This window comes from Enoplosus armatus, chromosome 8, assembly GCF_043641665.1.
Source record: "Enoplosus armatus isolate fEnoArm2 chromosome 8, fEnoArm2.hap1, whole genome shotgun sequence".
In the NCBI taxonomy this organism is placed as follows: domain Eukaryota; kingdom Metazoa; phylum Chordata; class Actinopteri; order Centrarchiformes; family Enoplosidae; genus Enoplosus; species Enoplosus armatus.
Window position 1 is genome coordinate 3,399,386 of NC_092187.1, and position 24,757 is coordinate 3,424,142.

At 42.0% G+C, this 24,757-nt stretch overlaps 3 protein-coding genes across 4 annotated transcripts; all 3 read right to left on the minus strand.

Moving 5' to 3' along the window:
- Positions 1–418: 418 nt before the first annotated feature.
- Positions 419–5,327, minus strand: ddost (dolichyl-diphosphooligosaccharide--protein glycosyltransferase subunit (non-catalytic)). The gene is made up of 11 exons (XM_070910420.1): positions 5,093–5,327; positions 4,202–4,312; positions 4,007–4,093; positions 3,815–3,918; positions 3,632–3,726; positions 3,055–3,148; positions 2,672–2,820; positions 1,957–2,104; positions 1,711–1,831; positions 1,429–1,535; positions 419–1,071 (listed from the first exon to the last, which is right to left on the minus strand). Exons 1-11 carry the CDS (start codon positions 5,325–5,327, stop codon positions 922–924), a joined length of 1,401 nt encoding a protein of 466 aa, XP_070766521.1. The 3' UTR covers positions 419–921.
- A 514-nt stretch (positions 5,328–5,841) lies between these two features.
- zbtb17 (zinc finger and BTB domain containing 17) lies at positions 5,842–14,138 on the minus strand. The gene is made up of 14 exons (XM_070910228.1): positions 13,919–14,138; positions 13,548–13,727; positions 12,537–12,884; positions 12,267–12,356; positions 11,689–11,951; positions 11,195–11,337; positions 10,777–11,077; positions 10,468–10,555; positions 9,709–9,825; positions 9,471–9,591; positions 8,981–9,111; positions 8,561–8,824; positions 8,344–8,433; positions 5,842–7,224 (listed from the first exon to the last, which is right to left on the minus strand). The coding sequence occupies exons 1-14, from the start codon at positions 14,121–14,123 to the stop codon at positions 6,785–6,787; spliced, it is 2,781 nt and encodes a 926-aa protein (XP_070766329.1). The 5' UTR covers positions 14,124–14,138; the 3' UTR covers positions 5,842–6,784.
- Positions 14,139–16,737: 2,599 nt separating this feature from the next.
- Positions 16,738–19,906, minus strand: hspb7 (heat shock protein family, member 7 (cardiovascular)). Of its 2 annotated transcripts, XM_070910659.1 has the most exons (4): positions 19,560–19,906; positions 19,178–19,182; positions 17,578–17,696; positions 16,738–17,340 (listed from the first exon to the last, which is right to left on the minus strand). In XM_070910659.1, the coding sequence occupies exons 1-4, from the start codon at positions 19,715–19,717 to the stop codon at positions 17,161–17,163; spliced, it is 462 nt and encodes a 153-aa protein (XP_070766760.1). In that variant the 5' UTR covers positions 19,718–19,906; the 3' UTR covers positions 16,738–17,160. The 2 variants fall into 2 exon arrangements, with proteins under 2 accessions (XP_070766760.1, XP_070766758.1); XM_070910657.1 differs by lacking the exon at positions 19,178–19,182 and having other exon boundaries at positions 17,578–17,702; positions 19,552–19,906.
- Between the last annotated feature and the right edge of the window lie 4,851 nt (positions 19,907–24,757).

Genomic DNA, 24,757 nt, shown 5'->3' on the forward strand with positions numbered 1-24,757 from the left:
TTGGTTTTGAATTATCAGAACTACCTCTTGTATTCGGCGCGCACGCAAGGCATGTTTGAACGTACTCGTCAATAAATCGGCGTTTTTAATTGGTTCACGCCTTTCTTTGACACTGCAAGGTGGATAAAGACAGCTGACCGGTACAAACAACTCGTGAAAAGTCTTAAGTCACGTCATAGGAGAAATGCACGTTTCGCTTTTTGCAAAGCAGCTGCACATTTAAATGACCGGATTTTTAAACAGAGTTTTGCGTGAATACGCTATACCAATTACTGACTACAACCAACAACACTATGTCACACTCTGTAGCGTGAAGTAAAACACCATCTATTAGGTCCAGGAGACAGCTTTCATTGCAGTTTGTAAGTCACAGAGCACAGTTATGTCATGTCATGTCACGCCACTAAAAGGACAGGGATTTCTATTGAGTGGAATGTCAATATTTTATTGTTAAGATGACTCCAACTTTTGGAAACACATTAGTCTTATCAAATACATATGAACAGTTGGCATACTCAGTGCATGTAGTTACCACAATAACCTTTCCTGATTGAGAAAATGTGGGTCAAATTTTACTATGGATTTCTTTCACGTTCCAAGGCAAGTGCTCTACAAGGAGATCATTTTATCAAATGTAAAGCAACTTTATACAAACGCTGACTGACTTCATAACATTTACAGGCCTTTGAGTGATTTCAAAGTACAAAAAAAAAAAAAAAAAAACTCAACCACTGCATTGTATTACAGTCAGCTCCCCCTTTGGCCTCCAGACCCCAATTAGTTGAGTGCCCCAATAACCAGAAACAGAAACTGTCAGGACCACGGCCCAAGTCCCTGCGTGAAGATTCAAGACATTCAATTATAACTCTTCACACCACAAGGTCAATAATCTTGTGATCCCTTCTCAGTTGTTTCTCTGCGTTAGTCTGACTTCTCCTTCTCTTTCATGTGCAGGAAGACTATGCTGAAGACAAAGAGTCCCGCCATCATGGAGAAGACGCTGGCATAGTATGGGTAGGCTGAGGGGATGAAGCGCTCGTACTGAGTGTGCTGCAGGGGGCGGACGGACACCTGTGATAAAGGAACAAAATGGTAAATGTTAGCTCGCCATACATCAGAGCATGGTTGTTCAATGCATGTTAAGTAAGAGAAACCTCTTCCAAGCCACAGTACACAGACAGCAAACTTTTAAATAGTACACCAAGGTTTTGGGAGATTGTTCTACTGCCTCATTAGATATTGTGGACAATGTTTTTTTTTACATCCATTTCCATTGATTAACAATGGTAAATGGACTCTAAATTAGTCAATCTCCAGTATTACGGTCCTTACATTTGTATTTGTCACTTTCCATGCATGGAGATCTCCATACAGCAACCATACCGGTATTTTGATTAGGCCCAATTGAAGTAAACCTGATTAACTTGCCTGAGTGGAGGAGTAGAGATGTGTGTATCCCAGTCGGTTGTAGTCCACCTTGAACTGAAAGACTCCGTACACATCAGGCAGCTTGAACTGGACGCTATATTTACCTCCTAGACGAAAGACAACACAACATTTATAGTGGATAGTTTGAGACCGCAAAAGGTGCATACAGCTCAAACCCCCCCAAATCACAAGGATACAATACATTTAGGCATTAGGCATTGTAAGCATGAATTAAAATGAATTAGTTCGTACTGTATATGTTTCATAACCACAGCAACATACCGTTTTTCTTGAGATAAGTCCTGACAAAGGGATCTATCCTCACAAACTCCAGCTGAATGTCATCTCCGTCGAAGGGAACCCAGCGGCCCTCGGACAACATCTCAATGACAATGCTGTACTCCTGCATGGGAGAGTTTTACACTGATTGACACGAACATGTAAAAATACGCAGCCCCTCATTCATGCTAAGACAAACATCTCCAGGTCGATGATTGTTCACATAAGTCACTTTGCTTTTAAACTCACCACGAGGTCGGTGATAGTGTATGCTGCAGGGGGAGTGGTCTCTCCAACAGGATGATGGGTAACAGCTCCCACCCTGAGGACTCCGGCCTCCTTGAACACCCAACGAGACAGAGCCTCAGCCAGCTCCATGTTCCCTGTCTGCTCGTGCCTAACGAAGACCGCGACAAGAAGAGTGCGTCAACCACAGGGAGACTAAGAACTGGACAGTAATTAATTCTCATAAAAAATAAGAATGTAATTTAGTACAATGAGGGTCGTCCATCTCTGATGGGATGAAGTTTGTTTCATTACAGAATTTACAGTAGAATTGATCAATATTTCACTGTTTGTCAGAGTAAAACACTGCTAATTAGCGAAAAGAGTTGGCCAAATTCTGTACCAACCATGACTGCACGCATAAATGCTCAACAGTCGTTACAGTCTTACACATTACATATTAACGACACAGGTTTTGAATGTAAAACCATAATACATCTTCAAAGACAATGTAAGACTACTTTCCTTCTACAAATTCAGGGGCTTTTAAGACACTGAACTGTAAGCATCTCAAGACTCTGTAAGGACTTGCAAACGCCTGAATTAAACAAGGTTGAGTAGTAACAGAACACCTGTTCACATGGCAAAACTGAAAGCAACCATAATGTCACTGATGACTGATGACAATAGGAATCCATGAGACAGAGAAGGGAGGGATGTGACGAACAGTGAAGACTACCTCTGGGAGCCAGGCGTGGCCTTCTGCACCGCGGAGTTGAAGAAGGCATCACTGAAAAAGTCCAGGGAGCCGCTGAAAACCACCCTGGCGTTGTTTCTAGCCTGAAGGCCAGCGATCAGCAGGGTGTTCTTGCCAACAGCATGGGGGTACTGGAGAGGTAAAAAAAAAAGTAGTTCATTTCTAATCCAGAGAATACAAGGCTATCTATGGCTTCTGACGCAGAGACACTTTCAAAAGGCACGTCCAAAGCTTAGTCACAGACAGGAAAACACAATCATAATTCTATTCAGGCCTCCAATAGTTCAAAATGGATACATTTTTTTCTGAATAAACTTCTTTTTAATAAATACATCTGATGTAACTGCTATGTTCAGTGATCTTACCTGAGAGATGGGTCTGTCAGGGAAGAAGGAGTAGGAAGTAGAAGAGCCAGTGAGGATGTCCAGGACAAGAGGGTTCTCTGGGTCTGCCACCATGCTGGAAGGTAGGGGGAGCATGGTGTGTTAGTCAAATTGTATATGGTTTGCATTTGCAATGAGTAATGCAGTTAACATTACTAAACAGGTGCAACATCAAATGCTGTCTCTTTCTTCGAAAGTCTCAGCCAAGTACAGTAAAGATAAGAAGTTAACCTAGGGAGGTGCTGCTCAAATAAATGGTCATTTATTCAGTTTAATATAGTTCACGTGTAAACAAGAACAAGTAAAACAGGGAGCGCTGCTTTGGAAGATCAATTGTGTCAACATACCGAATGTTAGGGTGGATAAGTGTCGTAATAAACTTTGTAATCAAGACAAAAACTTGGGATCATAATATTTACAAAAACAACTCAATATTGGGCTGTTGTTTATTAATGTCAGATCTCAGCACCCTATCCGATTCAGTAGATTATGGCCATTTAGTGCTACATGTGGTACAGTGGGAATCTTGGTTGTTGGCATTTAATTCAGTCGTGCTTACCCAACACCCTTGAATAAAACAGGTTTACTGGTGGGTTTGCCGACAATAGTTGGAGCTTTCAGCAGGTTGTCTTGGTCAGCAACAATCAGGGTGTGCTGGAGACGAGAAGGATCACTTGTAAATAACAACATGAAGTGTCAGAAGACTGGACTGTGCCTGCTGCCTGTACAGAATCCTGTTTACCTCTCCGGGGTCAGACACATCGTAGTTGTGATGGTCAATGACAGCAGTCTTTTCCTCGTCAAACTCGATGCCACACTCACTGCCCAGCTCCCTCAGAGGGTCACCTGTGTAACAGGAGAAGAGTATTAATATAGAACAATATTATGGTATTTCATATTGTGTTACAGCAAAGGCTTTTGGAAATCAACCGACCAATATCTGAACTGGCAGCAACCAGCACGTTGCCTCCACCATCGATGAAGGACGTAATAGTCTCCACATTTATGTTTCCTCCAAAGTCTGCAGATGACCGAAAAGACATTTTGACATTTTAAAGATTGTTTCAACAAAGCAAACACAAGCCATAAAATTGTGAACTTGATTTTGAATTAAGAGTGTGAAATTTACCCTCAACTGATGGTGAAAAGATGATTAAGTGGTCGTACAGGAACTGGCCATATTTGATCAGAGATAGGGAGGGGTCATCAGCTGTCTTGAATGTGATGTCAAAGCCACGATCTGAAAAGGAGAGATACATTATCAGCTGCACTGAAACACTTGTGCATCTTCGCAGTAACTTGAACAAAGTGGCTGTGCACTGCTTTAAAGTTCCTAGATACTATAACTCTCTTGCTATAACATCATAATACAACTATGTACATACCTCTGGTCAGTGATTAGAAACACATCAAGTGTCAAGAGACACTAAACTAGTATTCCACAACTCCCTATGTACAGTATAAACTCCTCTTATAAATACAAATGTCAAATTCTACTGCACAAAGTGGATTACTACTTATATGAATCATTAATTCAGGATAACATGTTAACATGCTGTTAACAACATTATGTATATTAAAATTAAGTTATTCTAATGTAGCCTCGATCAATTACATCGGCCATAATTGAAGATGACTGCTAAATTGATTTGAAGTATAAAGTTTGTATTTTTTTTTTTAAAATGTACTATTTGGCGTACTGGAAGTAAGCCGAAATGAAGAGTGGCCACGTATCGATTCAGTGCAGTGTAACTTAACATTACGAAACGCGTACACTATCCTTATTTTGATTTTTAAAAATGCATTAAACTGCCAGAAACGTGAATGGAGTTTGACGAGACCCAGCGAACATAATAAAGCTAAGATAACGTTAGCATGTGTAGCATGAAGCTCAAGCCCACAAGCTAGACTCCCGCAGGCTCTATATTCCCTTCCAGAGACCAGTTTGCAACAAAATAGGGTTTTTAACAGTATAGAGGAGAGTATTTATGGATGAAAAAAGCACGAATCTCGTACTGACCTGCCAGACTGCGGAAGAAGATTGAATGGGTGTCTCTGATGTTGAGGTTGTCCAGCAGAACCAACGTCTTAGCGTCAGCAAAAGCACAATGCAACATGGAGGCTAACGAAAGGAATAAAAGGACGTTGTTGTCCAACAGTCTGAACCTCCTCTGGGTCATCATTCCTGTCCGTTTTTTGGACGATGATGAAGAACCGGACCGGTTCGTCTGCATGACTGCTGTCAGCGACGCCATTTTGCTGCAGAAGGCGACGTCAGCGTTCGCAGTCGACTTAACTTTGACCCCGAGATCCAGCCAATCATAGAGAGGAACGCGTCGCCCTGACTGCCACTCCGCCAATGGGATGAAAGCTTTATTATAAGAATGACAATCACGGAAGAATTACAAGTCAATGAAAATCTCTACCATATTTATTGAATAATCATAACCAATATCAATAGTTCTAGGACTTAATCATGAGTTCAGATTAAGTGTCTAAATTACTTTAAATGTTCACATTTTATGGACGTTGATCTTAAGATATGGTATAGTTGCCAGTAATACGGCTGAAAACAACCTTTTAAATGCAATTAATGTTAAGAAATAGTATTATTATGCCATATTCGTGTTACTACATTTTTATTACTCAACATATCTGGAGCACACCTTTCCAAACTGCATGTTATTCTAGGAATTCCATGAGCAATGGAAACTTTAAGGAAACAGTAACAGTACATTGTTTCTATAAAAATAACAGCACAACACAGACTGTGTGATAATTCTTTATTGATCAGACGATGACTTCCAGTGAGTCTAAGCAATGTTACTGATACTAATAGGGCATGTTACATGTGTTAATACAAACAGACAAACTAATGACATAAAACCATTGGTGTCGGGGAGCTGTTTTCATACCAATGTGACCAGTTTACTGTAATACTTGAAAAAAGTTGTCTTGGTATTAATGTGAAACTGACATTTGCTGACTTTGTCATCACCACACATACTTCTTTTTATCTTTAATGGGAGGCATTAAGACTGTTTTAGAAGACACATAACAAAAATACAAATATTATACATGCACAGCATTTACAATTTGCCAGTACATGAACACATGACATCCCACTTCAGGAAAAAGGAGGAGGTAATAATTACCCCCCAGTTAAACCTTTATTACCTCCACATGTTCATGTGGATAATCTCTGTATAATGTGCTTTTCATGAAAATACTAAGTACAATAAAATATTTTGACTGTTTCAAGGAAAATGTACATATCTCATCTGAGTGACATGGAAAAATAACACAGAGGTCTTTCTTTAAGTTATATCAGGTAAGACAGAATTGTGATCTAAAGGTTTTTATACAAAGGACAATGCATAGTACTGCATTTCAGTCTAAAAATAAACAAACTATACAAAGTAGTATGACCATCTCTGAAATAATTCTCAACAATATTTACCAAATCACTGGATCTCAGCTCATTTCCTGGAAGTAGGACTGTAAAAACATGATTTATGACCTCCGTCCTACATCCGAAGATAAAATTGTTTAAAATAAAAGTTGTATCTTATGAATCCAGTTTATATTTATTTTTAAATGGCATGTTGAAACTCTGAGGCCTCATCAACTCACGTCTTGTGTTTCCTTCTCCTGTATAAATTAGATTTCTGTTACAAGCAATATTTCAAACACGCTTCACAAGTCTGCCCCACTACGCCTGACTCTCACATTCCATCTCTTCTTCTTTTTCCTCCTCTACCTCTGCTGCAGCTTCATCTTTTCCCTCCGTGTGGAGCTCACTGTGGGTTTCCAGCTCTCCATCCCCCCTCCCTTCCTCATGAATCACCCCTCCTGATCCTTCTTCTTGTTCTTGTGTCTCCCCAACCATCCCTCCTTCTGCCTCTCCCTCTCCATCCTGGGCGCGGAAGATCAGCTCTCCTTCCTGGATGACCTGTTCAGCTGTGGGTTGCCATGTTGTGGCAGCCTCCCCCTCAGCGGTGGTGGCTGTGGTGTATTGGTAGAAGTCTGAATCTGCCTGAAACATGACCAAGGCCTGAGCTGTGTGGATGCGTACGTGCTGGGCAAGAGAGCTGGCGTCCAAGAATTTATCACCACATGAATCACAAGCATACAAGATCTGGGTGTTGGGGTCTGTGGACAGAAGAAGGGTTGACAAACAAAGTAAGCCATTTACATTTCTCATACTGTGTTCCCTTTAAAGTTTAAATTTCCACCTAGAAGCTCTGACAACCTCCATGTCTTTTGGAGATATCACTTAGTACATAATATCATACTTACTTTTGATACATTTAGCAAGTTATCACAGCATCTGCGCAGTTCATAATACGTTCTAAATTCTGCCAAATGTTGTATCACTTTATTATCTACGACATTGAACGTTATTGACAAAATACATTACTAATAAAGTTGTTTTCTCAACTGCTGCTTCCGAGCTCAAGAATTAACTCTGAACCTCAGCTTATAGGCTAGCATGGACAATAAGTCCTTCAAATACTTTGATATCTATTTATTTATTTAAAAACATCTACTGGACAAACTCTATCTGCTGAGAGATGTGAGATCATCGAAAGTTAAATCAAATAGAGGGTTGTTTTCTCAACATCATGTCACTTTTATTTTATTAAACTAAACATGTTGTAATGCATTAGTTAAGCCACAAATGTACATCAATGTTATTTAAGTCATAACACTATTTTGTTTATCAATAAATTGGACTCTGGCATCAATTCCATTTCAATGTAAAGTTCAATGACCTTCAGTTGAGCATCACTGACCTAACTTTATCAAATAGCAAGTCTGTGAAGTATATGCAAGCGTTTGTTTGCTTTGGATTATGTCAGGATTTTGTTGTTGTTTGCATGTTTTATTGGTAAAAGGAATATTCTATTTAAAAAGACAGAATGACAGGAACGTTTGTGTTTTCAGGAAGTCACAACATTTTGTCCTTAAGCTGTTTCTGTGAAATTTGTTGATAGTTGATGTTGAGTGCCATGATAACTTTACTAACACACCAATTCTGCCCAAATCCAGATGATGCCCAAACCCTCAGCACAGCTTTTTACATTTAACTCACAATTGTGCAATATGTACAGTACATTCCTAACATTGGCTTTGTTTTCTTCTTTCGTTTCTCCCAACCCGTGTCTGGTATCCTGTTGTAAGTGCCAATCCTGACCCCACTGTTGTATGATATTATTCAAATACAGATGCTTGAGCTCATACTGTGCAGTGAGTACTTTGCAGTCTTACCTGCTTCTTGCACTTTCTCTACTGCCTTGGTGATTTCAGCTTTCAAAGCCTCCGTCTCATCTGCAGACACTGAAGCAGCCACTGGAACTACTGTGAACAGACACATGACACCAGGTAAACAAACGCTCCTCGTTGTCTAAGCTCTTCCATCCTCACGCTTCTTTTATCATTTGCAGCTCATTTGTCGCTGAACTCGGCCCTGAAGGTGTTGTCTGACCTGTCAGCTGAGCTACAGCGCTGGCTGCCAGGGCCTCGGTTGCCAGGGTGACAATGTCCTCTGTGCTGACGGTAACTATGTTGATCTCGCTGTCGGAGGTGGACGCCCCTGCGCACCCATCAGCCCCCTCGTCTGCGCTGCCCCCGGCCACCACCAGCCGCTTCATGCCGGCCTTGCCGTGGTGGACGGTCTTGACGTGGGAGCGCAGATTGTCCACCCGGTTGAACCCTCTGCCGCATTTATCGCACAGGAAAGGTTTCTCCCCTGAGAGAGCAGGGAGGAGGGAAGGAAACAACTGAAGATTTAAGGATGAAAGCTCTGAGCTCTGTTGGACGTAGAGAAACAGTAACAGAGACTTACTCCCTATTTTCTCCATTACCACAGAGCCCCATAATTACTTGACACTAATTCTGTCCTTACCTGTGTGAATGATAATGTGCTTCGACAGGTCACCCACATTAACAAATGCCTTGTTGCACATCCGACACTTGTGCGGCCGGACATTGTCGTGGTGCCGAATGTGATTGGCCAGTTGACTGGACTGCACAAATCTGTCCAGAGAGAGACATAAGACACATCTTCTCATCTGGCTTCCTAGATGTACCCTGGTAAAAGGGTCGGTTCACAAAACTTACAAAAGGAAAAACAAACATATTTTCTCACTTACTTCTAGTGGCAGTTTTTGTTTAGAATTTCATGTCAGTATATTACTTTTTGATGGTAAAAAAAAAAAAACACCTGCCAGGCCACATGTGATCTGTGTTTCCAACGATTCCCGAAAACATTTAACCATTAGCTATTGTTCTCTCTTCACATATTTCCAACTCTCCTTGTTGGATAATCTCAGGTTGTACTCCCACGATACAAGTGAGTTTGAAAAGTTACAGCACTGATCTATGTGCTTGCTGACCTTTTGCCGCAGCGATCACAGACGTAGGGTTTCTCTCCAGTGTGCTGGCGGACGTGAGCGATGAGTGAGCTGGCCTGGGTGAAGGCCTTGCCACAGATAAGACAGACACAGGGTTTCTCTCCTGTAAAACCGGAATTACAGTCTCACCATGGTGGAAAGCAGATAATATTGATGTGGGGTTTTAGATTGAAAAATGAGAACATGTTTGTCTCTCTCTGTCTAAATGTCATGGGAGTACCTGTGTGGATGCGTTCATGCCGCTGCAGAGCTCCAGGGTCACTGAAAGCTCTCTGACAGTGCACACAGATGTACGGTTTCTCCCCACTGTGAACCCGCAGGTGCCTCTTCAGATTTCCTAAAAAGCAGATACCATCACACAAAGGTTTGGCCAAATGCCTCAAAGCAAAGACACAACTACAGAAGACCTCCTTTAGATACCAAGCAAACGGAAAGCAGGTGGAATGGTGCACTTTATGGAATTCTTTGGAATGAAAATAACATTTAAATGTCTGAAAAGGTCAGTATCAGGAGGTGATTATAATATTTCAAACAGCAGTAAATTTAAATATTTCAAACGTTGTGTGTTCCAGGTGACTGAACGCTACACGTCAGTCACCCCCCTCCACAGTGCAGATTCCTCCACACCACAAAACCTCATGTTAGGTATCTGGCTCACATACAGCAGGAGTTTGTATGACCAGTTAACTGTAGCTCCTCTGTAACCACTGTGTTGACACCACTGGTAGTGTCTTACTAACTGAAATCATGTGACAATAGTGGGGTGGAATTATTTTCATTATAAATTCATCTGTTGAATAAAAGCCCCAAACCCAAAGATATAAAATTTACAATGATTTAAAAAAAAAAAAGGCAAAAGCAGCAAATCCACAGAGAGAGAGTCTTTCATTTGTTTCAGTAAAATTGTCAACCTCAGCAAATGTTTTACAAGTTAACATCACTGTATAACAGATGAATGTGATCCATACTTTCTTCTTACCTGAAGTGGTAAACTGTTTGCCACACTCCTTGCACTTGAGAGGCCCATCTGTGATGTGGATTTTTAAGTGAGCCTTCAGATTTCCCAGCTAAAGAAAACACAAAATCAGGTAACAAGTTCACATACTCAGGTTCAAATACAGGTTTCCTACAATGAAAGTTATTACAACATCTGTCTGGAAATTCTGCCATCATGGCATTATGTTTGTAGTACAGTTGTGTGAATATGTTTTATAAAGAAAAGCGATGCAGTAATGGCTGCCGTTTTTTTTCCCACAGAAAAGCAAAACTTTCACGAACATGTTGTTACCTGGTTGAAGCGCTTGTCGCAGTGTGGACACTTGTTGCCCTTCTCCGTGTCGTGCGTCTCCAGGTGTCGCATCTTGGCGGTCGGGTCGGAGAAGGACTTCTCGCAGTAGTCACAGTGGTACGGCTTCTCGCCGCTGTGCACCAGCTGGTGGCGCTTCAGGTTGCCAGATGTGGTGAAGAGCTTGCCGCACACTTCGCAGCTGTACCGCGCTTCGCCCGTGTGCCGTTTGCGGTGCAGATTGAGCAGGCTGATCTGGCGGTAGCTCTTTCCACACGTCGAGCAGCAGTATGGCTTCAGAGGGCTGGGAGGCAACAAGAGCTCAATTTAGGACACAAACCCCGACAGAGCTAAGTAGGCAGGTGTCAGTAAAAAGGAGTGCAGGTAAACCAATTGTCTCGGAATAAAAGAAGTAATTCACCTGTGTGTTTTCTCATGGGCTTTACAGGCAGCAGGGTCAGAGAAAGCCTTGTTGCAATCCCGGCAGCTGAAAGGCTTCTCTCCCGTGTGAATACGCATGTGTCTCTTGAAATTACCAGTGTGGGTGAATTTCTTCCCACAGTCCTGGAAGGAAGAAAATATGTCACGAAGAGTGAGCTGGCAAAACCTTTTAATGCAACTGTGACCAACATTCGCCCCAAAACTCCACCTAGATTTGCATGAAAGCTCCCAGCATCAAAAACATTTCCATGTTTGATGCAGATATTTTAGCTTTAATGCCTCTGCCGACGGCATCGGGCAAAACTGCTCGGTGTGCATGGGGCTGTCTGTGCTTTTCCACAGCTTGTAGTAAAATGCTGATGATAACAGCATCAAGTCTGACAAAATGTAAACACTAAAGTGATGAAGTTACAGACCGTTAATGTTCTCAGTCACTTTATTCTTCCCTCCAGCACCCAGACTAATATTTCTTACCTCACATTCGTGGGTCACAGAGCTGTAAGGCTTTGACTCGGAGCGGTTGCTCATAGACGCTGACTGAGCTCTCTCGCTGCTCGAATCGGCTCCTCCCAGTTGCTGGCTGACCTCGTCATCTTCCTCTCCAATTCCCTCTTCATCATCAGCTTCTCCATCGCCAGTCTCCCCAGAGTCATCGTCGTTGTCCTCCACTTCTGCCGGCACCGCCACCTTCTTCACAGTCTTTTTCTTTGATGTGCCTTCATCCTCTGAGTCGTTGTCTGCGAGGGCGACAATACATATTGTCTAGAGTCCTGACTGGAAATGGCAATTGCTATAATGGCAAAGCCTCTGCAGGTTTCAGAAAGCCACTTTTAAAAATGTAACCCTGTCACTGAAAGAAACACTAAGATAAATCATACAAGTTCCACTGAAACTCAGGTGATAAAAATCCTGAATCACAAGGTTTTTTTCAAACGGCTCAAATGTTTCTGTATGATGATACTGAACAAATTCTACAACCAGAGGAAAGCTTAGAGATGAAGGGGGTTCTCTTTGGTTTGACACGGCAGAGCAAACCAGCACAGCCTGCTCACCAGGTGGGAAGTTTCTTCGAGGAGGTTTTCTGATTCTTCTCCCCCGAGAGCTCATGTAGGACGAGCTGCCGGCAGATTTCAACTGTGATTCTGCAAACAGAGAGAAAATGTCTCAGTTTATTGGTCAAATCAAAAGATCAACATGATGCATTACAGTGAATCATGCATCATGAATCATGTGGACCTTCAACACTTGGTTTATAGATAAGATAAGATCATCCTTTATTAATCCCTCAGCGGGGGAATGACATTCTATGAATATGTACTTACTGGGCGTGTAGTCAGCGTCAGAAGGGTCGTCCTGAAATCCAGGCGCATCCTGTGCAGCACTTTCTTCCTCCTTCTTTACAGACGTCTTCTTTTGAGCAGAAAGCGGAGTGGCTTTGGGGGGTCGTCCTCTGCCTGAGTGGGTTCTGGCAGGGTTGGGCTGAGAAACAGTCTGTTGTGTTTCAGTAGAGATGTCTTCCTTTAAAATGTCTTCCTTTAAAATGTCCTCATTTGGCGTGGGCTCTTTATCTTCTGTGGGGGCGCTAGGAGGACTCTCTTCTGCTTGTGATGCCACTTCTGCCAGGTCACTCTCCAGTTCCTCTCTCTGCTCTCCTTCACCTGTTTTTTGTTCTGGTTTGTTAAAAATGGAAATGTTTCCTTTTTAATAGAATATGGATTGGAATGGATGATTACTGGAAATCAGGCTCCATATTTGATACTTGGACTGCAACGCAGAATTCAATTAAAATGTTGAATTTGAATTATGTTAATAGCTTAGCATAAATAGCAATACATTACCAGAGTAGAACAATTTTGCACAAAATGTCCAATTCATTAAATTGTATCATAATCATCATATCATAACTTTACCGGATGTGAACTTTAATAAAAAAGGTTAATATTAGCTCAATACAGCTCTGACTTCTTATTTCTTTATAATGCAGGCGAGGAATGCTATCTGTAATGACCGCTACCAAATATGGAGAGAGTGGAAATACTTTTTTGTCACTTGCAAAACAAACATATGAAAGCTCCATGGGAAGTGACAGTTGAGGTGAAACACATTTAAGGTTAAATAAATTCAACACAGAAAACTTGTGTTGTTAGCCTCATCTGAATGAATGAGCTGCTTCAGCACTTGAGCACCAATTGAGCACACAGATGATTAAGTTGAGGACAATGACTTCACTTAAAAAGGTACAGACGTGAAAATGTAAAGAGGACTGATGCACTGAATATTATTATTTACTGCAGCCCTGTGTTGAAGCAAGGCTATGTGAAGACTGGACTCACCAACAGCAAAATCCAGTGTTATGAGGGACGGAGCTGGGCTTGCCATTGACTGGTACGCAGAGCAGGCATTTACAATTTCTTGCATCTGTAGAAAGTTAGCAACAGCCAGCACGTCTTCTACATTCTGCGGACTTAAACTCAGCTTGGCTGTGTACATAAACTCCAGGACTTGGCCCAAACCTGCAACGACAAGCAACAAATACAACAGGTCTGGTTGTGCAGAAGTGATGGTGGGGTACATTTACTCTGTATTTAAGTAAAGCATTGTGATGCAAAGTCAGAGCACTGAAAGAAGGAAATGACACAAACAATTCAAATACATAATGTGAAAGTACGCAGAAATAAGTGTCCACAGAATGAAGGGAACCCACCAGCTGCATTGCTGATGTCCAGGTGCACCACATCCTTCTGGTCCAGGAATAGGGTGCGGAAGTAGACACTGCAGGCCGCCAGCACAGCTTTGTGGGCCTTGAAGTCCACCCCGTCCACAACGAAGGTGCAGTCACACAGAAGGCCCTGCTTGCGCTGGCGGTTAAGCTGCTCCAGAACCTTCCCACTGTGCCATGGGAACTCCATCGTCCTGACGGCTTGAGGATGGTTGAAGAGGCAGGCGGGCAGGCACAGGCTCTGTGGACCAAAGACAAGCAAGAGGTCACATGTCGTACATTAAGAAAGGCTCAAGAGGCAGATAGTCAGCTTGACCAGTAAATCGGTTTGTCTTTACACTGGCATGACTTTCATTGGCCTTTCATTAAAAAAAAGGTACTACACACTTAAATGTGTTTTTTTTTTTTAGTTGTAAACTGAACTATATGACTGCACCATCAATGCTGGTGTTTATATTGACATTTCTTATCAAATTTATTTAAAAAAAAATAGGCATTTCATGGGTTGAACCTTGCAAGACCAATGCCGAGAGAGAGTCGACCGGTTGGGACTGATCTATGTCATGAAATTTTAAAATTATATATTATTTTAAAAAAAGAAAGCAACGCCCACACGCAAGGTAGTCAGGAGCAATCCACTCTTATTTACAAGTCATTAACAGCATCACTGTGTTTGTCAACTCGGTTACAACTGTGTATTAATCTATGACTAAGGTTAGGTTGATGGGTTGCACCAATACACTGCACAATCCTTAAACTTGTACTGAGGTATGCCTCGCTTTGTGTTAAGACAAAACTCAAACAAGCACTAGTAGTTATTCATCTTGTGGAGAGTGTGTCTGCTTTGTGTTGTAACGTTATTGTTAGGGAAGGACAGTGGCGTCTGCACTCACGGGTGTAGACAGATATACATACAGACAGAGGCAGAGTTCAACCCAAAACAACGAAAAAACAATCATCCAAAATATAGCTAGCGACCTACTATAAAGCTAACCAAACCACGAGAACCAGAATGAACCAGAGTGACACCAGCATTTAGCTTCAACTGACGTCCTGATGGCCATGCAACTAGACTACAAAACTAACTACAAAATGCCGACATTTTTAACAGCAGTAACGTTGTAATGTTTGATATTTTGTGACTGGAAACTTGGTGTCTCTAAAAGTTTTGACAGCTTGGTTTGACAGTGCAATACATCGATTGCACTTCCTCCATCCTTGTAGCTTCGTTATCAGGGATTAATTTAGCGTGCCTTGACATGCATGTAGACAGGGACAAGATGGCGGACCATCGACTCGGGCCTGTCTTCATCCCCTGTAGTCACAGCTAGCTCGCTCTTTTCGCTTGAAGCAAGCGCCATTTTAGGATAAACTAACTCGTGAATTACCTCCTTGTTGTGGCTTCTTCACTCCGGCTTCAAACGGCGGGAGCAGGCGGTGTTACGTAGTGTTTGACTCAGTTAGGAAAAACAAACCCAATCGAGTTTTTCGGTGATCGATCCTACCCCGCAAACTCCATCCACCGCCATCTTCCTCTCTCTGATCGATTGATATGGACCAGCCGGATGTATCACAGGAGCACGCGCAATGAGAGCACGTGCTGTGCTGATGATGGCCGCGTAGTGGCGCAATAGACTCGAGCTACGTGATGCGGGCTGTTACTGACAGTAACTTGCTGTTGATGACGCAAACCAAATTCATGACGTAGCCAATCAGATTACAGCACCAGGTCTTTGTTTAAATATGAATAAAGGTGAACTATTGCTTCTAACGTCCTGTAAGCATATATTTTATATGCCGTCTCTGTGAAGTATTGTAAGAACTAAAACTGAAGATGAAAGATGCAAAAAAAAGATTCAACACGTGGCTCCTTCACTTGCTTTAAATGTAATAAAAACTCATTATGAAATGAACAAACAAACAAAAACTACTCCTAATAATGACGTTCTGTGCATCCATGGAGGTTACACACACACACACACACACACACACACCACAACCACCACCAGAAACACAAGATGATGTTAAGATGTGACACACATATATAGCAGATAGCAGAGCCATTGATGTGCTGAATGGTAAACGCATCCAGAATGTGTTAGCTCATCTTTTTTAGGCTGTCTTAAACTTTAACATGTAATCACTCTCACACTCATCGCGCAGTACTGAGTAGTATCAAACTAATGTGAATCCTGCGAGGTCCATGTCTTTTAGGAATAATAATACAATCACTTCCGAAGCACTCTTTAAGGGTAACATAAAGAGCATTCATGTCAAGGCTGCTCACAGTGCAACATTATAAATCATGATGTTATGTGTTTTTTAATCACGCGGCCTTCCTCAGGGAGAAGCACATCACAATGCAAACATGGAGTAAATTATAGCCGTATAACAAAGGCTTTGAAATTCTTTTCTCATGACAGCAGGACCGATGCCTCATAAATGGCTCGACACACAAAAGACTGAATAGAAGGGCCTTATATCCTCGGCACAGCACCTGAATGCTGCTCTGTTTCGTATTGATTTTGAGAGTAGTTTGCTTTGTGGTGTTCACTGCTTGCCCACCTTAAGGCCTATAACTGTCTGATTTTGTCGTTGTGCAGGTGTATGGTGAGGAAAATGATGGTTATTAATTCATCAGCATGTTAAATAAAGAGTGATAACATTCTGCTTCTGTTCTAAAAAAAAAAAGGCAGAAGAGATCTGCTCGAACCAGCTCTCTGTCAAAACTCCAGGCCCATACCTTTAATAAATACTGTTTGTCATGTCATATGTGTCAATCAAAAGGCTTACACATTGCCAGATGTTTATTGTCAAAGGAGGATCATTTTATTCACAAAATAACGTACAATAAATTATTATTAAGGTGGCATCCATCTATTTCAGAGGTGAGTCTTAATTTCTTTTTACTTTGTTAGAGGACAGGAGTAGTAGTAGTGGTGAACTGATCAGCTATTTGCTGTGTGTGTGTGTGTGTGTGTGTGTGTGTGTGTCTCAATATGTAATGTGCAGGTATGGCCTATTGCTGCTGTGTATGGTGAACAGACTCAGAATAGTAATGAGCAGCAGCAGGCATCATTGCAGTCGTGGACATGGCATGTTTCATAGAGCACGGTGCCGACGCTGTGTGTTTAAAGTAGAATGGTTTAAGTGAAGACAGGAAACAGAGAACACAGAAATAAAAACACAAAAGGTGAAAGGCTCGTGACGAGAAAGTGGGTCCCTCTCTAGATCTTGATCTCGGTGCGGAAGGTCTGTACGAGCTCGTGTTTGGCCGGGTGTCGCCGCGCCCTGACCGTTAGGGTCCCCTCGGCGCCCAGAGAAGATGTCACTGAGGTGGGGTCCACGTCCTCAGGTAGCTGGCACTTGTGTGTGAAAGTGTTCATCACCGAACCATCCTGGGCCAACTGTTAGAGACAGAATATTAGTGATGACTTAGTGATGTATTGTGACCGAAGGTAGATGCTGTGATGAGTGATTCATCTACTCACGTTTAGACAACTTTTGCAAAATGCCTATTAAGACCACAGGCCCCAGTTTAATAAGATTTTAGTTTCAAGATCCTATCCTGGGAAAATTAACAATGTTTAAACACCCCCCCGGGATTTAAGTTACCTTTCCAATTCAAAAAGAAGGCTGCTCACCTTTTCTGCATGAACTTCAATCTGGTTGTTGGACGTGGTGACGATGACATCTTCAGGGGAGAAGTCTCGCACGTCAACGGTGAACTGGTACGAATCCCCAAGAGTCTTGATATTTCCAGCTCCACCTAAACCCACAACAAGGTGAGACAGTATGTTAGACCACAGGGGGAAACAGGGCTAAATCTTTTTCTTTCGTTGCAAAATCGTTTTCACTGAATCTTCATCCATGCTGCTTGCTGCAGAGGGTTCATCTTTCTGGTCTGATCACTTTTGGGTGTTAATAATTACAATACCTGCAGGTGGTTCATTTGGGATCGGTTAAAGATATGTTACAGGCTCGAATTGATTTAAAAGACTACATCGCGCTACTGAAAGATTTTCTGTTATTTTCATTTAATTGCTGTGTTCTTTGCCACCCTGTTGAATGGAACAGAATCCATGATAAGATCGAACATTATTTTCAGCTTCATCACGAGCCTTAATAAAATAGCTAAACATACTAGCTGACCAACGGTCACTTCTCTGTTAACTCAAAGGAAGAAGAGATTTTAAGCTTTCTAAAGAGGCTAAAGGGGCCTGGCTCTGTGTATTTCCTGGGAGCCCAATTTTGAAACACATACCTTTTAAAAGATCTGTGAACTTTTTGTAAAAATATGTATATCATTACAATTAGCTAAAAACCAGGCCATTAAGTGTAGCTAAAAGGCCTTTTTCATGGGAGACGTTTCACAGCAGAGAAAAAAATCACAGCTTTAAATGAATGGGTCCTGGTATTGTGCATGCTGGCTCACACTGTCATTACTTACTGATCATCTGAATAGAACAGAGCCAGAAACCAAAACAATGAGCTAAAAGAGGCTAAGAACTGCAGAGTCGAGTGATAATTCGATGTGGGTTTATCACTATGAGCGACACCTTTCACATTACACAGTCATTTGATACATTGTTAATACAGAAAATATTGATTAGCGCAGCTTTAATGCTCTGTGTGGGTTCATGGCAGCAGCAAACAGTAAAAGGACACATGATCATCTTGCAGTCCGGTCAGTGATTCTGAGATCAGTGAAGAACTGCGTGGTAACACCTGACCTCACACCAGACTGGAAATGACTGTCTGTGTGACATTAGCTCTGACTTCACATATGCAGGTGACTTTGATTGTGTGACATCATTCCAACTGTGTGTGTGTGTGTATATGTATTTGGTGTGTACACTGGTCACCGGGCAACCATCTGGTCATCCGTCATGCAGGCGTCATTCCAGATACTCAGTGTGTGAAGTCACACTGCTGGCAGTCAGTCCAGCATTCCCCGGCTTGCTTGCGTGTGCATGTGTGTGCGCTTTGCTTTCCCTTTAGCCGGCCCCATCCTCAGGCTCCTATGCTGCACCCATGGGATACCAACCATGGCTCCAAAACGATTCTGCTCTTCCTGACACATGGACCAAATGGACTGCGAGTCCCATTTAAAGTTCAGATGTCACACATTCACACGTCCGTGTGCAGTTCACACCAGCCCCACACATTACTGAGCCGGAGGATGAACCGGGCACTGTGAAGTGAAATGTCTCCTGACCTTAATGCGCACAATTTCAAACGCACGAAACCTGGAAGAGGAGGCCAAACAATGCCTCAGTTTCTACAGAAATACAGCTCACACTTTAGTTATTCCATCAAACGGCGCCACGGCTACACTGTTGCTTGGAGACACATTTATCCACACACATCAACCACACCAGAGTTTCGCCTTTTAAACTCAGTCCTGCCTGTTGTCTCACTCCTCTGAACTGTCACCTCGGACATGTTTTATCACTATTTTACACAGAAAAACAGCACACTTTAAACAAGTCGCTTCCAAGCACAGACATCCATCTACTCTGCAGTCAAAGCTGTCACTTCAATCTGCTGTTGCTGTTATTTATAAACCATGTTTGTACAAAATGAGTTACAGAGACCCGAAACTGCTTCCTACTCACTGGAAAACCCCAAGGTGTCGCTTCCAGGCCTCATGAAGGAGCCAAAGTCCTCAGCAAACAGCCCCCGGCTCTTCTCCATGTATGGGTTACCAGAGGACGAGGATGAGGATGAAGTCTGGTGGAAACTACGCTCCGATCGATAGGCAGAGGAGTTGGTCACACTCATGGATGGCTGAGAGTGCTGGGTAAGGCAGAGGAGGAGAGTAAAGGGAGGGAAGAGGGAGGCGGAGAGAGCTGATTCTTCTTGTGGCTGCTCTGGGAGTCTTCCAGAGGCCTAAATGTAAGAAAAAATAGGCACAGTTCTTCTGTCTTCCTTTCTTTCTGATTGTTTTTTTCTTGTTTGTGTTAGGTAAGCTCACATGTATTCCCACTCTCCTGCAGCCACTCACCCTTGGCACTTATATACTGTATGGTCCCATGCGTGGCTGGGCGGTGCGCACGTGTGTCACAGCTCATTGGGAAAGGGTAATAGTGTTCTATATTTATCACGAGACGCACAGAGCGATGGAGAGAAGGGTCTGTGGTCGGAAAAGTTCTGGGCATTGAAGGCCCTGAGGTTAAGAGCAGGGGAGAGAGAGCAGGATTTGATAGAGAGAGGTAGAGAAAGAGCGGGGGCTGAGGGGGGCAACAGTTGTCATTCCAGACACATCATCCCTGAAATAGCTTCCCTCTCCTCTCTTTAATTTTCCCCGCACTCCATTGCTCCATCTGTTTGTTTCTTCTGCTCTCTTAATATTCAGTGCCGGGCCTTGGTCCCGAAATTTAATCCTCACATGGTTCTGCCATTAAATGACATAGTGTCCAGTTTTTTCACATCATGGTTTCGTCTCATTTTTTTGTTTGTTTCAGGCCCCATTTTAAACTAAAATCCCGCTTCAAGTCATTTGTTTATTGATTTAATCTCTCATATCTCTGAACGCACAACATTGACTGATTTATATGCTGGAAAATGCAGTTTTCTCCCCCGCTGAGCCGGATGGAGAGAGGAAAGTGAACGGAAAAGTGAAAAAGGGGCCTTGCCTCTTATCTCAGAGGATAAGTTAAGAGCAAAACAAAGATGGAAAGAATGTGCTTGAAAACAAAGCCGTCAGCGGGAGCAGGGGACTTAGTAGTGACATTGCTTTGTGTCTATTAATATCGGCAAGGGGAGCGCAGCCCATCCTGATTAGAAAACAGTCACTGCTCTCCTCTCTAGTTAGTGCAGCTGACAGCTGATCCATTAAAACCCATTTATGAGCTCATTGACATTATGCATTTGACTTCTGCTTTGTCTTTTCGGTCAACAGTAGGTCGCCTCCAAATTACAGATGACACACGAACACATCGCTGATTTATTGACCCTGACATCAAATATCTGCCATCGCAGTCATCCTGAAATTGAAATTCAAGGCAGTCCGCAGTTGAAATAAAACACACAAAGGTTGCCGTCTTTAGATTTGAAGCTTTGAAGGTTACCCAGCATTACTAATGACACCTCACAGTGATATGTGCTTCCAGTCTTATCAGTGTAGAGCTCAAAGCCCCCTGCTGACGGTCTAAATCCAGCTCAGCAACTCACCACTCCCCCTGCCAGGGAGCACACAGAGCTTCCTCCCTTCCCTAGTAACAGCAGTAATATTGTTGGTTTGTTTTGGCCGTTTATGTAAAATGTTATATTGACCAGACAGCGTTTAACACCTCTGATGGAGCTGTCATCGAGACCAGAGCTAGTGGTGGTCTGCAAAATGTGTTCGATCAATCATTTTATCATTTTCATATTCATTTCTCAGTTGTGTTTTTTTGGGGGAGCATTTTTTAACATAAGAAAGGCCAAAGTGATCTCCGCTAGTACCTCACTTTTCAAAAAATTGAAAACATTTCTCTTTTTTTTTTTAATTATGCAAAGAAATAAAAGTCATTTACCCAAATCAGTGGTTCCCAGAGGGGTCGCAAGATAAGTTTGAGGGGTCATGAGATGCTTAATAAGATTAAGAAAATGGAATAGCAATTTTAAAAAAGCACTTCTGATAAACATTTTAGTTGTATTACTATGCACTAGAAAAAAAACATTTAATTGACAAAATTATCTGAAAGGGGTTCATCACTCTTTGGTTTAACTGCTTGCAACTCATAAACAATATGTATGCAGCCTGTGACAAGGGATCAGATCAAATCAGATCCCCCAAATCCACCACCCTCTCCTATACACAGTCAAATCGTGTCTTTGTTTATTGTAAAACTGGTCGAATAATAACAGATCCAAACTGTAGGCAGCTTCATCCCATCAGCAGCAGCGCTGGTATCAGTCAAGAGCCCCGCCTGACCAGGCTGCTATTCTAGAAGAATTATGGGGTGAGAGTAAAAGAGGGGTGTGTGCAGGGAGGGAAGAATGGGATGAGCACCGATGGGTGAGATGACAAAGATGAGAGGGTGTCAGATGGAGCTGTGATAGGAGAGAGACACTGAGATAATGGAGGGATGAACAAACAGAGAGAAAAGGATGGGAAGGGTTGGACAGTAGAGCCAACAGTGATGTTTGTTGCATTCAAGACGCCCGGAAACTTGTACATTTCTGCGTCCAAGCCTGAATAATCAGCAGAGACAGAACAGCACTGAATATTCCGGTGCAGATGTGTTTAAAGTTTAGATGAGTGATCATTTAAAGCACGTCTTTTGAGAAGACTTGAAGGAGTTGACTTATTTGACAATTTCTCAAGATAAAAAGACATCTTTCTGATATAAGAAATGATATAATTGAGAAATTTTGTAGAGAACAGAGAAGCAGGCTCGCATCCAGAAAGTTGCTGGTTCATATCCTCAAACTTTACTAACTACAATTTGAGGATTGGGGATGATGGGGAGCTTGTTCCAGAGATTTGGGCGCCGTGTCAGAATGTCCTCCTGTTTTCTCCTCCTCTCTCTGTCCTGGGGTTAGAACCAGGATGAATAATATTCATCCTGTGATTAAGCTCAGGACCAAATACAAAAACGAGAGAGAGAAAAACACGAGAATCACCAATAAATAAGATAAAGCATTGCTAATAATAACTTCAGGCAGCAGGCCAGGAACGCAGGAATTATAGGAATGACAAACAAGAATGAGAAAAGAGTGGGAGGACGAAATGCAAGAGAGTGAATCTGATCCAGTTGTCAGTAATCCATGTTGTCTCACCAGTGACATTGAATCACCTCTAAATGAGCGTGTTTGTGTGTGCATTCCTATCTCCCCACGTAGAACACTGAGACACACACACACACACACACACACACACACACACCTCCTGTGGTTGGGTTGCGTCTGCCTCAGCTGCTGTGTGTTGCATAATGTTGCAGACTGAGGGACTGGTCCCACAGTGATAGACTGTGGCTGAGCAGGAAGGCCATTTCACTGCTGCTAACTTATTTTCATAAATAGATGGTCAGCTTTGTAAGAAAATGAGTTGAAACTTGAATGATTGAAACATTCACGCATAGAATTTAATTTAAATGTATATTCAAATTATTATCCCAGCCTGACATCTCCAGACCAATTCACAATGCATCTGCCAGAGCAAATAAAACATGAGCTTGCTGATTCGTCTGGTTCGCAGGCTAACATTATGCTGCCTCGAATCAACAATATAAACATTGAGCATTTACTGGACTGATAAATACAATTTAAAATGTTTATATTTAATCTATTCGTTTTCAAGTGCTTTAGATTAATTATTTACTTTTTTGAAAAACACACCAGCTGTAACTGAAAACCAAGCAAATGTAAATTGAATTGCTAATTTGATTCTATTTCATAAAGTGCATTATTGAAACTGACTTAAACGATACTATTTTATCATGGTTGCAATCATTCTAGCCATTTAGCTTTCTTTTGGCCACTTGTGGGTAGCAGAACAAGCTGAAAATCGAGGCCCCGTTCATACACCCGCCCGACCCAATCACGAGCACGCCACAGTCAATCACAGCTGTCAATCATGAAATCAGAAAAATGAACAATTGAACAAACACCAGCGTGATAAGAACTACCTAAAATGACAGAAATCATCTTTGGGAAGAATGTATTTGACGTGTACTTTGATTTTTTAGTTTGGCCCATCCGCTAACACGGAGGGGGCGGGGTTTATGACCTATGCTGCAGCCAGCCACCAGGTGTTTTGACTTCACCTTTGGGGATCTGTCATGTCAAAAGAGGACATTTAACGCGTGACTCATCGCTTCATATTCATTTGTAAATATATTGATATTCAGTTTTTGAAATTGTGCTACAAACTTTGATTTGCCGATTGTCTTCGTTGCCTGAGCAGAAACTTCTCAGGTTGTCAGCGATGATTGTTTATGAGAGGAAAGTAACCTCCGTGTCTGGCTCTCTCGTCACCATGTGTGCTGTTCCCATGGAAACAAGTTTTTATACTGAGGGAAGCAGTCTGTATGTGTGACTATGATGCTCGCAGCACGCACCTCAAACCTCTATAATAACACAAGTGCTAACTGAAATCCTAAAAGGGAGGCGGATCTGAGGAAAATAAACACACACAGAGGCTAATTTAGTCTGTGCATGTGTGTGTGTGTGTGTGTGTGTGTGTGTGTGCGTGTGTGTGTGTGTGTGTTCCAGGATCTGAACAATGATTAGCTTGACCTTGAGCAGGCCAGAGGAATTCAAAAAGCGAAACCTTGATTACCTACAAAGTGTTGGACATTTAGAGGATTCATGATTGTTGTTTCATGTTGAACGTATTGTTCTGTGTGTCTTTGAAGCTAATCACTAACATAAGGAAGGTGGTAATACAGGAGGACAGATAATCATAATAAAACGTTTAAATCTTTATTGTAAATTTAATTTTGTAATTTTTTATTTTTTCTTCTACAACTCTGTGAATTCTGGTCTGTTTAAAGCATCTGTGCCTCATGCCTTTATGGCTTCAAGGTATCCCCATGATATATCGAAATATAAGGCTTTGTGCTCAGACTAGTTCCGTCTTGACCTTGGGAATCATAGTTTGACAATATATATCTATAATATATCTGTCAGATAGATATATTATGATTATAATTACCAGTTGTCATTACAAGTACCAGCTGTTATAGCTCATGTTTACATTTATGGGATTATACTAAACTGGAACAGGTATTACGAGATTAATTATTTTGTTTGATACTATCACCAAAAATCTATTAAAAAACTGCGAAGCATGAAATTATCTCTATCTCTCACATTGCGTTTCTGCAATCACAG